A 15,829-nucleotide genomic window follows, 5' to 3' on the forward strand; every position below is an offset into this window, starting at 1 on the left:
TAAATAAATAAATCTTTAAAAAAAAAATCCAAGTTCATATTGATACTCCTAGTTCCATTTCAGCACCAGGGAATTCTTCCTCTTCTTCCCCACTGCCTAGCTTCCTTCTCCCACAGGGAGAATCTCAACATTCCTTTGGTGCTTTTTTTTTTTTTAATGTCCTTTCTGTGTAACTAGGTTACAAAGTAATTGTCCTGGAGCTGAAAATGGAGCTGTACACTTGAGCTTAGATGATAGGGCCTCCATTTTATGATGAGATCGGCTATGGTTTGTTTTCAGAATCTCAGCATTTTAAAAATGTTTCAAATGAGCATAAATAATTAGTTCAAACATTGTATTTACACTTCAAACTATGTATTTAACAATGTGCTTAAATGAAATGGGAAATTCTAGAAAAGAAAATAACAGCATTTTTAGTGGATGGAGACGATTCGTCTGTATAAATGCTGGGTGTACAGCACGTTTGAGGAATGATGTGTATCATGGGGTGCTAAATGCTCAGTGTTTTGGATGTTCATCATCTAAAGCCAAGTGAATGTGCACAGAGCAGAGGTGGGAAGGGCCCTAGTGGGGTGGTGCACCCCTTCTTCCTTACTTTGGAGTACTTGCTGTAGGAGGAAAGTGAAAGATGGAATCCTCAAACAGTTAAAGGCCTTCCGTGTACTCATTTAGAATGAGGGGGGTGAGGAAAATGGAGAAGGGGGCCAGGGGTCAGTGGAGGAAGAAAGTTTATGCAGATAACTTTCAAAAGGTAGGTCCTTTTATTTCCAATCATTTTCAGTAGGAAAGTAGAGGAAAAGAACTAGAACTTGGCTGGAAATGTTAGAAACTCGGATTTACCTCTGAATCTCGCATTTGACTCCTTTCTCACATTTGGAAGAATACGGGAGTTTGGAGAAGACAATTTTTAGATGAGCTCTGCTTCCCCCTTTCTGGCCCTGGCTCTGAGGTTCCCCATTTCAGAACAGCCTCCAGGGACCCTGGAGAATTGGTAAGGACTCCCGGCATGTGAGACAGACATGGACCCGTAAGAATCACAGAGGACATTTGGGCTCGTGTTTATTGAGTGCTACTGTGTGTCAGGCTCCATTCATGTTATCACAGTCTTTATAAAAGCTAAAGTTTCTTTCTGCACCCCTGTGTTCATAGCAGCACTATCCGCAGTAGCCAAGTCGTGGAACCCACCTAAGTGCCAATGACAGATGACTGGATAAAGAAACTGTGGAACAGGGGCCTCTCTGGTGGCTCAACGGGTTGAGCGCTGCCCTGTGAGGCAGTCCGCGGCCTCTGCAGCACGGGTTCGGTCCCCAGACGGCCAGGGAGCAACCCACTTGGCAAGGCAGACCTCTCCTGTCTCGCCTGCTGCTCCCCTCAGCAGTGTACTTCGGTCAATCTGCCTGTTCTGTTCCCCACTCTGTCTCTAGTGATCCTCTCACCCCCCTGTATCTCTGGCCTGTACCCCAGCTCTTGTATGCATAAATAAATTTTAAAAATCTTAAAAAAAAGTAATTGTGGAACATACTCAATGGAATACTATTCAAGTATTCCGATGGAAGCTATTGAAGAAGATGAAATCATGACTTTGGGGACAAAATGAATGGATGTTGAGGTGATGATGCTAAGTGAAATAGTCAGACGGTGAAAGACAGCTTCAGATGGTTTCATTTATTTGTGAATTATAAAGAACATATGCTAGCAAAGCACAGTGAAAATAGTTCTTAGATTGTGAAACATAAACTGGTTACCAGAGTGGATAGAAGAGGGAGAGAGGAATAGAGGGGAGAAGGGACAGGAAGGGGACAGGTATGGGCACGGTGGGTGAAGCACACCTCATATGTGCACATATGAGGTCTGAAAATATACCCCCAAAGTTACACAGATATGTAAACAACTGACAAGTTAACAATTATGAAATGCGAGGTTTCCAGATTAAAGCAGCTGAGACTCAGAGAGGTTAAGATTACCAAAGCCTTCCCAGCCCCAATATGGAGGAGTTGGGCCTGGAGTACATTTCCGCCCCAGAGCTCATGCCCTTTCTGTCTTGCTCCCTCACCACCACCCTTCAACCATTATTGGGTATCCAGAAAGGCTGGGGGTGGGAGGCACAAGGAGTTCGGGGACTCTGTGCCATGGCAGCCAGGGAGGGGGTCTTTCTCTGTGTCCTCCTTACGTAAATGTACCTCTAGCTCAGGGCAACTAACAGAAGACTCCCCACTTTGTAGTCCTTCATGTCTTCCCTCGTGGACATGCCATAGTAGATCCCTCAGTTCTGCACCGCCCAAGAGAGGTGTCTGGTTCGTCCCAGTATGGAGGCTCAGTCAGAGCTGGAACCTGTGGCTGCTTCCCAGAGCAGCAGAGCTCTCTGGTCCCTGAAGAAACACATTTGACGAAAATCTTAGGAAACAGCCAACACACAGTAGGTGAATATTTATGGAATGAATGGATCAGTTGCCTTCTGGAAACCCCTATGGACAAGAGTGGATTTACACATTCTACTACTTTCATACTTGGCAGTTTGCCCACAGTGTTTATTTGAAAACAAATCCAGATTATATCCCAGGTCACTTTTATGTCGCTGCTGGTAGCACCAGGAATGTATTTGTGTTATGGAAAAAAAACTGCTTTCAAGGTTGCCTCTTGGAATCAGTGTGCTTTTTCCCTCCTAATTAAATTATTTTCTTAAACTTGCTATTTCAGAGGATAAAATTTTACTTGAGACTGCAGGATTATTTCATTTTCTCTGCCTGATTATAAGCTCATAAGCATTTTCTTCTCTTCATAGGGAGAGATAATGCATGTGAAAAAACATCATACATGTTTCTACGGAAGGAGCTGCCTGTGCGACTCGCAAACACAATGAGGGAAGTTAATCTTCTCCCGGATAATTTGCTTAACCGGCCTTCGGTGGGATTGGTGCAAAGCTGGTACGTAAATCAAGTGGCGTCAGTTGGGTCTTCCCATAATACCCTGAACACTTGCGATCGGGCCCATTTTCCCTAAAAGCGCACACTGCCTCCATGGGAGTGAGTCATTCAGAAGAGCACAATTTTCCCCACAATTAAAAGTTTATTTCTTTTTTTAAAAAACTGATAATTTAAAATTGTCTTAATGAAAATCCTGCTAAACTGCACTAGACACTTTCTTGACTATTCAAAACTTTTTCCTCTGGTAATAAATGTGATTGCACTTTGCAAAACAAAATTGGAAAGTATAGAAAAATAGAGACGAGTAACTGCAGTGGCTCGAGAATAGGCCTGCAATCCTTTGGATGAGGGATGTTTGCCCCCTTTGAGCAGACTCAACTCTCCTTTTGTTTTCCTTTTAAAGGCATTTCTTGAAGGCTTTCCTTCTTTTTAGAGCAAATTAAGTCAGGCTGGAAAAATATGAGTGCCTGCTGTACTTCATTTACCCTGTGAAAAGTGTGGAAACTCTTAGCAGAGTGTAGCTTCAGGTCCAAGCAGTTACAGCTCTGCTGCTTAAAGCATGTGTTATTTAATTGAGGAAGTTGAACCTGTGACTCAGCTACCCACTAGGTAACAGGGTGAGGTCGGTGAGCTGTAGGCTGTAGGCTGTAGGCTGTCAGAGCAGGTGGTGTATTTTTAGAAAGGTATTTGCATGTATTGGAGAAACACTTGCATGTCTTCTCCTATTATAGAAACAAGGCAGGAGTCACTGTGGAGAAAGCTGGAGATGGGGCGACCACAAGCAAAAAGAGCTCTAAAGCCAGCAGACGGCGTGCGGGGAGGGGGAGGATGGGCAGCATCTCAGCTGTGCTTTGGCACTGCCCCTTGACAGCTGGGTGGAGGTGACTGGGGCTGGGACAGGCGAGCATTCTCGGGGAAGGGAGCGATGTGGACAGATAGAAGGAGATGCAACTGTGTAGGGTAAGGAAAAAATGTCAGGCTATTCTGCCCTCCCGCCATCAGGATAGATGACGGATCCCTGCGGTCCTGAATGCATGCCTGATGGCGGGCACCTGGAGTAGGGTGTGGGCATAGGTAGATGGGATTCACCTGGGCTAAGACTGGGCTTTTAAGGGCGGCGTCACGGGGATGCCAGCAGAAGCCAAGAACAAGCAGAAGCTGAGAGAGAGAGAACCACGAGAGCAGAGAAGCAAGGTCATGAGAAAACGCCAGAGAGCCCAGATAGAGCGAAGATTTTCTGGGGGCTGGGAGGCCTGCCAGCCTCCCGGCCCCCCTGCGCCCCTACCTGCGGGGTACCCGGTAAATCCCAATAAAAGCCTGCAAAAGCCACTGAGGACTCCAGGACTCCTTCTTTACCCAGTCTGCATGGGATCCTAGAAAAACCTGCTCAGTGGTCTTCCTGCCTCTACAAACTGTCAGTAAGTTTGTTTTAGAGAGCAATGAAGGCCCAGCTACTGAAAGAGAATGGATAGTCAAGTCATTTCTCTCTATAATACTAATTATAGTAACTTTTCGGGGCCGAGAATGAATTGTCTGAGAAGCTCCGCAGTGCGCAGTCTTAGTGACCCAGTGTGCGGGCCCTGCCCCAGACAAGTGACAGCTTCTCGCCGTGCGAGGTGCAGGGGCCCTGGAGCCCAGGAGAGATCAGAGAGATGGCAACCGCAGCTTTGATCTCATAGGCACTTGTTTTCTCCTCAAAATTCATAGCTTGTTTCAAAAGGAGCAGCAAGCAAGTACTTGTTCGCTTGCGACCCCTTTATTGCTTCAAGACCATCCTTAGAGATTTTCCTGCAGAAAGTCTATAAGCACTTGTGGGGGCCCCTGTCATGGGATGGCTTTCAAGTTGCCTGGTCCCGGTGGTGGTGACAGTCAGACATTTACTATTGCTGAAGGCACATTTACTTCAGGGGGTTCACAGTGGCTTGCTGGCAAAGTATAGACTCAGACAGAGCCTTCCCCAGACTCACCCATTGTCATGTAGCAGCGTTTTGTTCTCTCCTCATTCTTTCATTCTCTGCGTACACATAAAGCACATAGGAATGTGTCACACACATGTGCACACATTTGTGGTATACCACACACACACAGTGCACACATAGACAGGCATACCTCAGAAATAGTGCAAGTTAGGCCACTGCAATAAAGCAAATGTCGCAACAAAGCGAGTCACACAAATTGGCTTCTCAGCACGTATAAAAGTTCTGTATACACTGCACTTTAGCCTGTTAAACATGCAGTCACATTAGGTCTCAAAAAAATGTACCTACCTTAACTAAACGTGACCCAGAGACATGAAGACTTGCTCAACACAGGGTCGCCACAAACCTTCAATTTGTAAACAGCAGTGTCTGCAAAGTGCAGTCAAGTGAGGTGTGCCTGCGTAACATACATGTTATCTTTTCCTGACCCATTGGGTTAATAGTAGAGATCATGTCCCTTCACCCCTAGATACTTTGACATGTCTCTCCGTAGAACCACTCTTAGAAAACCACAGCATGATTGTCAAATTTGGAAAATTTAACGGTGACACAGTAGCATTTTTGAGTGTGTAGAATTGGTTCTCATTTCATTAATTGTCCTAATAGCGCTTTTCTTTTTTTTTTAAGCACACCCTTTTACCCCCGCCCATTTAGGAATCGAGTTCAGGAACATGCGTTGTGCTTAGTTATTCCCTTTTCCTTTTAAAAGTGAGTTTTATGTATAACAGGCCATGAACCCCACCTCTGTCAGGGTGTTATCTTTGCTCCCTTGACTTGCAGACTGGGAGGCGCAGTATAATCTTTGACTTCTCTCCATTTGTGACTTTGCTTTTTATTTATTTATTTTTTTAATAGAGGCATGTTTTATTTATTTGTTTGTTTGTTTGTTTGTTTTTGTTTATACATGCACTGGGTACAGTCAAAAGCACGGGAGGGTGAGAGAATTCACCAGAACCAGAGCGGGGAGCAGAGCAGGCAGAAGGACCGAAGTACACTGCTGAGGGGAGCAGCGGGCGGCAGGAGAGGTCTGCGCGCCATGTGGGACCCTCCTCTGGTGGCCGGGGAGCAGCCGGGGATCGAACCGGCGCTGCAGAGGCTGCGGGCAGCTTCGCAACCCAGCGCTCAACCGCTGCGCCACCGGGGAGGCCCTGACTTTGCTTTTTAAAGGGGCTATCCCCTTCCAGAAGGATGGGATGCCTGCTGGCATGTGGCAGGGCAGAGGGCATTGCCCTGGATGACTGGCTGTAGCCTCTCAGGATGGTTTTATCTGATGACTCTTAACAAGTTCTAATCCATAGCTCTCTATGCCCAGAGGCCTTAAAAACATGCTCAGAGATGAACGCACTAAAGTATCATATATTGTCACAAAGTTCAAGTGAGGCTGATTAATAAGATGTCATTCCTGTTTATGTATTTGTGTGCTTAGTCATTTTCAGTTGCTGGAGTGCCCTCATCGTCTAGGCAAAGCTGGTGAGCAGGATTAATGGTAATTGGTTGTTAGAAATAATTAGCATAAGGGATAATTCTTCTAGGATGTGTTAAGACCCAAAGCGGAGATCACACCCCTCGAAGAAATTGAGATCTCTGAATCCCCACCAGACCCAGCAGGTCCTATCTGGATGTAGCTGCTGCACTCGTGTGCCTCCTTGAGTCCCACTTTTCTCTATTCTCCAGATCTTTATGTTGGACCCACTGTTTCTTGTACTGGCCCCGATGGAGTTTTGTAGCTGTTGGCCTTCCAGAGCTCCCGAGGGCCCTCCCTGCTCCTCCATTACATGTTAATGAAATTAGCTTAACTCTGTAAAGGAACCTTCTTAATTTCTAGTTTATAAGTTCTTAGCTTGCACTTCAGTGTCACGCATGTGCTTCTTATAGTTTATATCCACTTTTCTGGGTCACCGAACTACAGATGTGGTGTAGCGGTTAGGATATGTTTGTAAGTAACAGAAAAGTGAACTTAAAATTCGCTTAAAATTCATTGCCTTAAAATTCATTGCGTCGTGTGACTCTGAGATCCAGCACAGGGTGAGCATTTGGCCTGAGTTTGACTCTGATACTCATGAAGTTATCCAGGCCTTGCTTTCCACAGTGTCAACTTCATTTTCTGACTGGATTTCCTCCTGGTGGCAGGAGAGCTTCACCAGTGCAGGCCTCATATCCGTGTAGCACACTCTGCAAAAACAGAGCAAGTTGATTGATCTCTCAAATACCTCCAGCAAGTCTGGACTGAGGCAACCTGCCCACTGCTGAGCCAATCCCTGTCTGTGTTCAGGAGAAGGAGACTTGGGGCAGGCTTAGGCCTAGACCGTTGGGCTAATTAGTGATCAGTGACAAGACAAATAAGGTTACCCAGAGAAAAACCAAGCCACCCAGGAACTCTGCCTGCCATCACTTCCCCTGAAGTACTCAGGCTGCATGTGGAGGGGGAAGGGGGGGTAGGAGGGACACCTGAGTAAAAATTTGGGCTACTCTTAGGAAGAGGGAAAGGTGGAATGGATGCTGGGAAGATAATTAACATAGTGACTCTTCATGTTTTAGGTATATGCAGAGTTTTCTTGAACTTTTAGAATATGAGAATAAGAGTCCTGAAGATCCACAGGTCTTGGACAAGTAAGTATGGTGTCAAACTTAAACCTGAAAGTAAAAATGTCTAGGTGAAAAATGCTTTGGTAAACGGAGCCTATTATTACTACGCACTAAGAAATACGGTTTGGACAAAAGCATTGGGTTACTTAATGGGTAGCAACTGAGAATTACAATTTTTAAAAATTTGACATAGCACTGAAGGGATAGTGACACTTCAGATTACACTTCACGGTCAGGGACTACAGCCCTTCACTCTAGAACAGGCGCTCGCTGTCAACATTGCGGTAAATGTTCCACCTAGTGGCAGTTTTAAGAATGCAGTAGCCTGTGCCTATGGGTGACTTTATCTAAATCCTTAATGGAAATTTTTTTCAATGATACTGCTTTGGAGCTCAGAAAAGCTTTAAAGGTTTTATTTTGGAGAAGCGCAAGGGAATGGGTGCTTTTTCTCTAATAACCTGAATACTACTGCTGCTCTTAAATGCACAAAAACCCCTAAATCTCATGCTGATGAAAAATATTTCTGGTTTTCATATTCATTTAACCAGAAATCACTAACCCTAGCTCTGAGCGTGGCTTCTCCCATCCCCAAGAGAAATTAAACACCCTCTGCACATTCTCCTATTTCACTGACACGATTGAATACGTACAGCAGGTCCGTTGTGCCGAGGAATCGCTACGTAGCAACCTAGTCCACAGGACAAAGAGGTGTTCCGTAGAAAGAACTAGAGAAGCACCGTGTTCTTCAATGTGGTCATAGCTCCAGGCGTTTCACCTGGCCCTCCCGATTCACAGATAAAGGAACTGAGGTGACCAGAGTGCAGCGATTTGCCCAAGATGGTGACATTAGTGAGCAGAGCTGGATCTGTCCATCATGTTTCCCTTTCCATGGTGCCTTTTTCTTTACCATATCATTCTTTACCATACCACCAGAACTGGTTTGAGCCATGAGGAGCTAGTTAAGTTTCATTGTAAATTAAAATATAAAGGGAAAAAATTCTAGCCTGTTTTGTATGCAGCTTGGTGTTTTGTGGAATGGATCTGGCTGACACTTAATTCTTTGCAGTTTGATAAGTGAAGAATAGTATTGCATTGGCTTAATTTGCTTTTTTATTATCTGCAAAGGTGAAATTATTGGCATTTTAGTTTCCTTTGTGGTAAATTTTCCCTACCAGATCCTTTGCCTGGTTTTCTGGTAGGGTGCTCATGTTTTCCTTTATTAAAAATAGAACTCTTGCCCATGTATTTTTCTATTTTCTCTTTTTTTGGACTTTATGATATTTGTCCCCATAGAATTGCTGCAATTCTCCATAGTCATATAATTCGCTTCTTCCTGGGGTCTGCCTTTGGTGTTAAGCTCAGAGCAACCTTCCCTACCCCAAGGTTATATACTTGTTCACCTGATTTTCTTTTTTCCCCCTGTGGTTTTGTTCTTTTAACCCATTTCTTTGGCTTAAGTCTTGAAATCAGGAAGTGACTTAAATTGTTAGCCAGCTGCCCTAGCTAATGTGTTTCTCTAATAACTTGCAGTTTCACTTTATCAATATGCTAAATTTTTATACACATTCATTCACTCACCCATGGGCATGGTTCCAAGCTTTTTGTTTGGTTCCATTGACTGTTCTAAGTCGCCATTCTTAATATATTTTTCCCTCCATGTGTTTATAATAATATACCAGAATACCGAAACAGATTTGTTTTCATTGCATTTGTCTTATCTACATTCTATCACTATACCTTATTTCTGTGAGAAGTTCATTTTAAAGTTTTATTCTAAAAAAATTTGATAGTATTTATTCATGGAAGTTACTGCTTTGAGTTTGCATGATAAATCCTTGGAGATGTTTTTGGACTGTTCTCATGTTATCAGAAGAAATAGTAATATGTTCTGCAGTTTATTCCACCAACATTTATAGAACCTGATTGTGTAATCACTTATCCAAAAAGTCAATGGATTTTTAAAAGGTCTTTCAGCATTTTTCCCTTTCTAGAACCTTTTACTTTTTGTATCTCTGCAAAAAGAGTTTCTGTACAAAGTTTCAAGCAAAAACAAAGTTTCAAGTAAAAACTCTATTACTTCCTCACAGACTGTGGTGATAATGATGTATGCCGTCAGCCCATGAGATAGAGACCGATAACTTTTTGTTTCCCTCCCGTACAGCTTTCTCCAAGTTCTGATTAATGTCAGAAATAGACACAATGATGTGGTTCCTACCATGGCTCAAGGAGTGATTGAATACAAGGAGAAATTCGGGTTTGATCCATTCATCAGCAGTAACATCCAGTATTTCCTGGATCGGTTTTATACCAACCGCATCTCTTTCCGCATGCTTATTAACCAGCACAGTAAGTTCGGGTTTGTTGGTACCATTTTGAGGAGGCAACCACGGTGACCGCTCCCAATGTTTATCTGTTACTTCATGTTTAATTTTACTGACCTGCATTTTTGCCTGTAGAAATTTCTTTTCTGGTTCACTTTTTCCTAGATGAATCTTGGCTGTTAAAAAGTTATTTATTCAATTAAACTCGTACACCTCTTTTTCTTCACTTAATCATTTGGAACTTTGCATATTGGTCTAATGCCTTTATTTTTCCTTTTTCTTAATTAAAATCTGCCCTGTTTTAATCATTCTCCTCTTACGGAGCCTAAGTTATTCCCAATTTTTGGTTGATTTACAATTAGATATACCAATATAAAAATTTGGATTCAGATTACTATTTTCTTTGGGATTCCTTTTGGCTTTCATTCGAAAGTAAATGTTGGCAAAACTTGTGTATGTGTAAGTATTTGAATGTACTTTTACAAATACTTGAACGGTATTATTTGTGTATACAACATCAAAAAATGATCTCCATCTCAGAGGCATTTGCAGTGTTTGCAGCGAAGACCCTTGGCAAACCTGGCCTTGTGGTTCAGAGTGCATTTTTGACATATTAAGTAAATGTCGGAATCACTGCCTGGAGTAGTGGTATCGTGAAGGTAGGTCAGCTTGGCTAAGGACAAATGGAAGTATTTCCATCCCGGTCACATTGGATTCGGGAGCAAGGGTTGGACTGCTGGCATAGGTCATTGCTTTCAGATCCACTAACTGCAATTGGCAGGTCTTAAAGCATGTCCTTCCCCCGCCACTGTCAGATAGAATTGATCACCCATCGATTGTGTGGCTTCTGTTGCTTTAAGTCACTGTGGATGCAAAAATGATTCTTAGGAATAAAAGAATCTTGGGGCCTACCTGCTGGCGCAAGGGATTGAGCACAGCACTATGAGGCTGTCTGCAGCCTCTGCAGCACGAGTTCGATCCCTGGGCAGGGAGTGACCCACATGGCGCAGCAGACCTCTCCTGTCTCTCTTGCTGCTCCCCTCAGCAGTGTATTTCAGTCAATCCGCCTGTTCTGTTCCCCACTCTGTCTCTGGTGAATCCTCTCACCTCCCCCACCTCTGGCCTGTACCCCAGTTCTTGTATGCATAAATAAATAAATCTTTAAAAAAAGAAATAAAAGAATCCTAGAAGAATCCTTTCAAAACTTAAAAACCCCTCTATTTCTCTGCTTGGCCATCTCAGCCTGCATTGCTTTAATCTCCTCTCTTCTTGTTTGTTTAGCACTTCTCTTTGGCGGTGACACTAATCCTGCGCATCCTAAACACATAGGGAGTATTGATCCCACCTGCAGTGTGGCCGATGTTGTGAAAGGTAAGGACACCACACCCCACACCACTGTCATGGTCTCAGTTGTAGCCCCAACTAGAGTGTGGTTTCATCGGGGCAACTTGACTATCAGGTGATGTCGCCAAGTTGTTTGCTGATTCATCAGGCCCCTCTGGCCCAAGCCACTTGATTCAAATAGGACACGAAAGTTCAGGAAAAAAAGCATATTAAGACTACTCCAAATCGGAATCCCTACTTCATTGATTAGTATTTTACCTTTCTCTCTGAAACTATCAACGTTTGTTAGCTTAAGATTCTAAGTTTTGATTGCCAGTTACCTGAAAGTTTCAGAGAAGGCAAATCCTTGTTACAAAATTAAGCTGAATTCATAAGTTGATAAAATTTCACCATCTTTCTGATGTGTACACCAAGTTTTAGAATCTGCAAGGCCTGTAGGCTTCTCAGGCTTCTTAAACACCTGGCCGGATTCCAGTAGTCTTAGAGTAGAACGGAGCACTAGAGCTCTAAGTCCCTGGAACCCAGCACTTTGCTTTTGAATAGCATTTTCCCTTGATTCACTTAAGACAGATGCTTTCTCTAGGAAGCCTTCCCAGTTGTCAGTGATGCACCCGATTCTTGGACCTCCAGTTTTCTTCTGTGCTGCCTCACGTCCCCAAACTGCCCCTTCCCCAGATCGTGTCTCCTACTGTGGCCCTGCTCCCCCTCGCTTAAACACATGCCTGACACATTTTGCGGACCACAGCTCTCCCCAGTCTTCATCAGGGATCTTTGTTGCTCTTTACTTTTCTCTGAACTGTGTAGCTGCATGGGTAGGCAGTGGGAGAGGGCCTTGGCTCCTTGGTAGAGCTCTCAAGCCCACCTCAAGCAGAGGGACCTTTGCTGTTGGAGTCTAGAGGACTGCACTTAGACTCTATGTTCAAGTGGTTTTTCCAGCCCAGTGTGCATCATCTTTATTCTTCAATGGAGCATTGGCCTTAAGTCGGTTACTTTTCTTATGGCAAGAGGAGCTAGGTACCCAAGCAGGAAACCTGAAGGCTTCTTTTCTCTGTAGACTAGCGGGCATGTTAACAGGCAGATTCTGGTTCATTCCCTATGAGCCCTACTCTTAATTCTCTGAGTGTCAGAATACGCAAGCAGAAGTTTTTTCTAAAATAAGACCAGGAGTCTTATTTTAACCCCATGGTGGTACAGGGGTTAAAGGCACAGCGCTATCAAGCTATTGGCAGCCACTGCAGCATGAGTTCGATGCTAGGCCAGGGAGCTGACCCACATGGTGCAGCAGACCTCTCCTGTCTTGGCCTCTGCTCCCCTCAGCAGTGTATTTCAGTGGATCCACCTGTTCTGCTCCCCAGTTTGTCTCTGGTGAAGCCTCTCACCCCTGCCCCTGCACTTCTGGCCTATACCCCCATTCTTCTATGCATAAGTAAATAAAAATAAATCTTTTTAAAAAGTTAAGTAACATGGTCTATTTGAAGACAAAATATTATATGCAAAGAAACCTGAAGGCTCCACCAAGAAACTATTAGAAGTAATCAATTAATTCAATAAAGATACAAGATACAAAGTCAATTAAAAATTAAATACCTAGGGTCTCCCTGGTGGTGCAGGGGTTAAAATCTCAGCACTATGAAGCTATCACCAGCCACTGCGGCATGAGTTTGATGCCTAGCCAGGGAGCTGACCCACATGGCACAGTAGACCTCTCCTATCTCACCTGCTGCTCCCCTCAGCAGTGGATTTAAGTAGATCTGCCTGTTCTGCTCCCCACTCTTTGAGCAAAATGGCACTCAAGTCTATACCCCAAATGCCGCAGGAGCAACATCAGAACATCTCAAAGGGCCAAAGCCTCCCTGCTCTTCTTCCCAATACCCCTAAGAGCTGTCACGGAAAGGAAGAACTGCATGTCAGTTTCCTGCAAGTCTTAGTGAAATCTTACCACACCCTTCCTCTTTTTAAGAGTAGTTGGTATTTTCCACCACTTTTTGACTTCTCTGTGTATCTTCTGAGATTTCTCAGTTAATCTTCAGTTAATCTGATTTCTCAGTTAACTTGGGGTCTCTATCACTAATAAGTTCACCTTTTGTTTTAAGAAGCTGGATGTGAAGTGGGTAGGGGATTTCGGGTTTTAATCAGGGCTCTACTGATTTCTTCAGCTCTGGCAATCCTACATGGTTTAAGTATAATCAGATGTGTCCAGCCCAAATGACTCCTGTGTGTGTGTGCACACACATGTGTGCATGTGTGTTTGCATGCCTATGCATATACCTGCACATACATTGTTTATAGTCTTAGGAGGCTTAATGAACTAACAGTGATTCCATACTTAGATCTCTTAAGACAGACCATAGAAAACTTTTATGTAGAAGGAGAGAGACAATATTTTTGACTAGACAATTGTATAAATTTGTAAAAGTGGGGTGCATCCTGCATAACATTGACTGGGCAGAACACTGAAGCATGTCTCCTTGCTGCTGATTTAGCACATTAATATCTACCTTTACACATCTTCAAATTACAGAGTCGTGGTAGAGAATGCTAGAATTAGTGTTGTAGAGCAGTTCCTAATATCCTCTGGGATGTCTTTCCATTGTGACCCTTTTTCCTCCTCTCTTTGTAGAACCCAGGAAATAAAATGGAAAATCCTGTGGTAAGATCATTTTAAAGGTGCACACTTAAATACTTGGGAGAAAGGTCGGCGCCCACAGCTGTTGGCACATCTGTGTCGCTCCTGTGTGCTGTTACTGCGCAGGGTGTGAGTGTCCCTGAGAACGTGTCATTATTCTGGTTCAGAAATAATGTCTTGGGCTCCCACTTTGGGCTTTTCAGGTTGCAAGTAATGGAGACCCATACACGCTAGCTCAAGCAACAGCTTTTTTTCAAGAACCTAGTAAGTTCCCTGGTGATCCCAGGCAGGAAGCCCTTTACAGTTGGAGCCATAGAAATTAGAACTGGGAAACAGAAAGCAAGGTTGCTTTCTGTACATCCTTGCCTGTGGTTTTGCGAGTCATGGCCCCTACACTTTGCTCTCAGTCTGTAGACTGGTGGGCTTGTTTAGGGCAGCGTGTTTAGGGCGAAAACGGGCACTTCAGGCCTTCCAGGATCATAACTCTCTCTGTGTCCTTTTGGCATCGGCCCTGCCTCAGTGTCTCAATTGTATCCCCCAAAGATAACTTTAATTGGGTCAGCCCATCTTTCTGCCCATGACCACAAGCTTTAGGGTTGTGGTCAAACTGATGATCAGTTGCCCTCGCAGTGGATCTTCTTCCCCCCCCTCCTCTCTAGTTGACTGTGGTGTGGAAGGTCACAAGGGTCCAGTACTTAAAAAAAAAAAAAAAACCTAGTATTGCCCACTTGGGTTGGGTTTTGGATAGCAGGATAATTGTAGACATATCAGAATGCTTTGCAACTTAAAAGGGTTTCTGAAAAGGATTTATCTGTGACTTGCACTGTTATGGTCCTTTACATTTGCTTGATTATAGCTGTGGTTTCTTCAACTTGAACCCTCCAGGCTCAAAGTTAAGGACCATGGTGCCTTCATTTTTTTTTTTTTTTTTTTGATATTCACTCCAATTCATCATAGTCCAGCAGGGGTTTCTAGGGCTTTTACACTTAGGACATTACAACGGCCTTTAGGGTTCCCTGTCAGGTGCCAGGGGCAGAGACCAGCATCTGTTCTTTCTAGTATCTCACAGCAGGCTAATGCCATGAGCAACTAGCACAGTTACTGGGGTGGGGTTCTTGTCCTTTTTGATAGTGAACTGAAGAGCAATGTTTGGACATCTTTAAAGGTGTTGAATACTTTCATGATGACACATTGGCTTTGGATATAGATAACCAAGTGTCACTTCAGATTTCAGTATTTGTTGGTTTAAGGAAAGAGGCTTTGGAAGCTCACGGCCGGCTCTGTGCTGTCATGTCACTAGGTGGAGATGTAGTATTGTTTGGTGGTGTAGCCAAAGCAAAAAGAGTATGTCTCAATGTCTCTTTGTAAAAGTACTTTAAAATATTTGATGAGGTTTATTACCCCCTAGGAAGAAAACTGTAAATTTAATACAATTCTAAATTTTAATTTTGGGGGGAAGGGTTTAAATTTCAGTCCTTTTAAAAAATTTTTGTTTAATTTTAAAAACATTTTTTTTATTTATTTTTAATTGAGGTAATCTTGGGATACCCTTATCAGGTGTTACCACCATGGTGCCTACTTTTAATGTTTGTGTTCACACTGATCTCTTTCGATTTCCTTCGCTTGCCCTCATTATTTCATCTTGTCACAGTTATTCTAAGTCTCTATCTGTGGTTCTTTAAAGTAATTTAATTCTGAAAGTTTAGTGAGATAATCAGATTTTTTGTTCTGGAGTTGAACATTATATAAAATTTTAATTTTATATGAGGCAATAGGAGGTTAAATAAACCAAAACCTATAGTTTGAACATGCTCTAATCTTAACTTATTTTAAGTTGACATTGTCCAATTTTAGCACATTTAAATTCTGTATTTATTCCCTTTCCTTCTCTCTTTCTCTTGCCTTTAAATCTTAAGTATCTATTCTAGGCACAGTGTAGATGTAAGGAATAGAAGTATGAGACTGTTTCCAAAGATCAGACACCCAGTTGAGATCCAGCTGCAAATGTGCCCATGAACATTTTAATGTAATTTGATTATCTGATCTTTA

At 43.2% G+C, this 15,829-nt stretch overlaps 1 protein-coding gene across 1 annotated transcript in view; it reads left to right on the forward strand.

The window, feature by feature from the left end:
- PDK3 (pyruvate dehydrogenase kinase 3) overlaps positions 1-15,829 on the forward strand; it is a gene marked incomplete at both ends in the record, with an annotated part of 55,401 nt that overhangs the window by 21,990 nt on the left and 17,582 nt on the right. Inside the window, 4 exons of the mRNA XM_084258096.1 lie at positions 2,783-2,924; positions 7,442-7,513; positions 9,651-9,835; positions 11,092-11,181. Of these exons, the coding sequence (XP_084114222.1) occupies positions 2,783-2,924; positions 7,442-7,513; positions 9,651-9,835; positions 11,092-11,181 (489 nt within the window). The remainder of the gene's footprint in view (positions 1-2,782; positions 2,925-7,441; positions 7,514-9,650; positions 9,836-11,091; positions 11,182-15,829) is intronic.

Source organism: Talpa europaea (genome assembly GCF_964194135.1).
Source record: "Talpa europaea genome assembly, chromosome: X".
Taxonomy (NCBI): domain Eukaryota; kingdom Metazoa; phylum Chordata; class Mammalia; order Eulipotyphla; family Talpidae; genus Talpa; species Talpa europaea.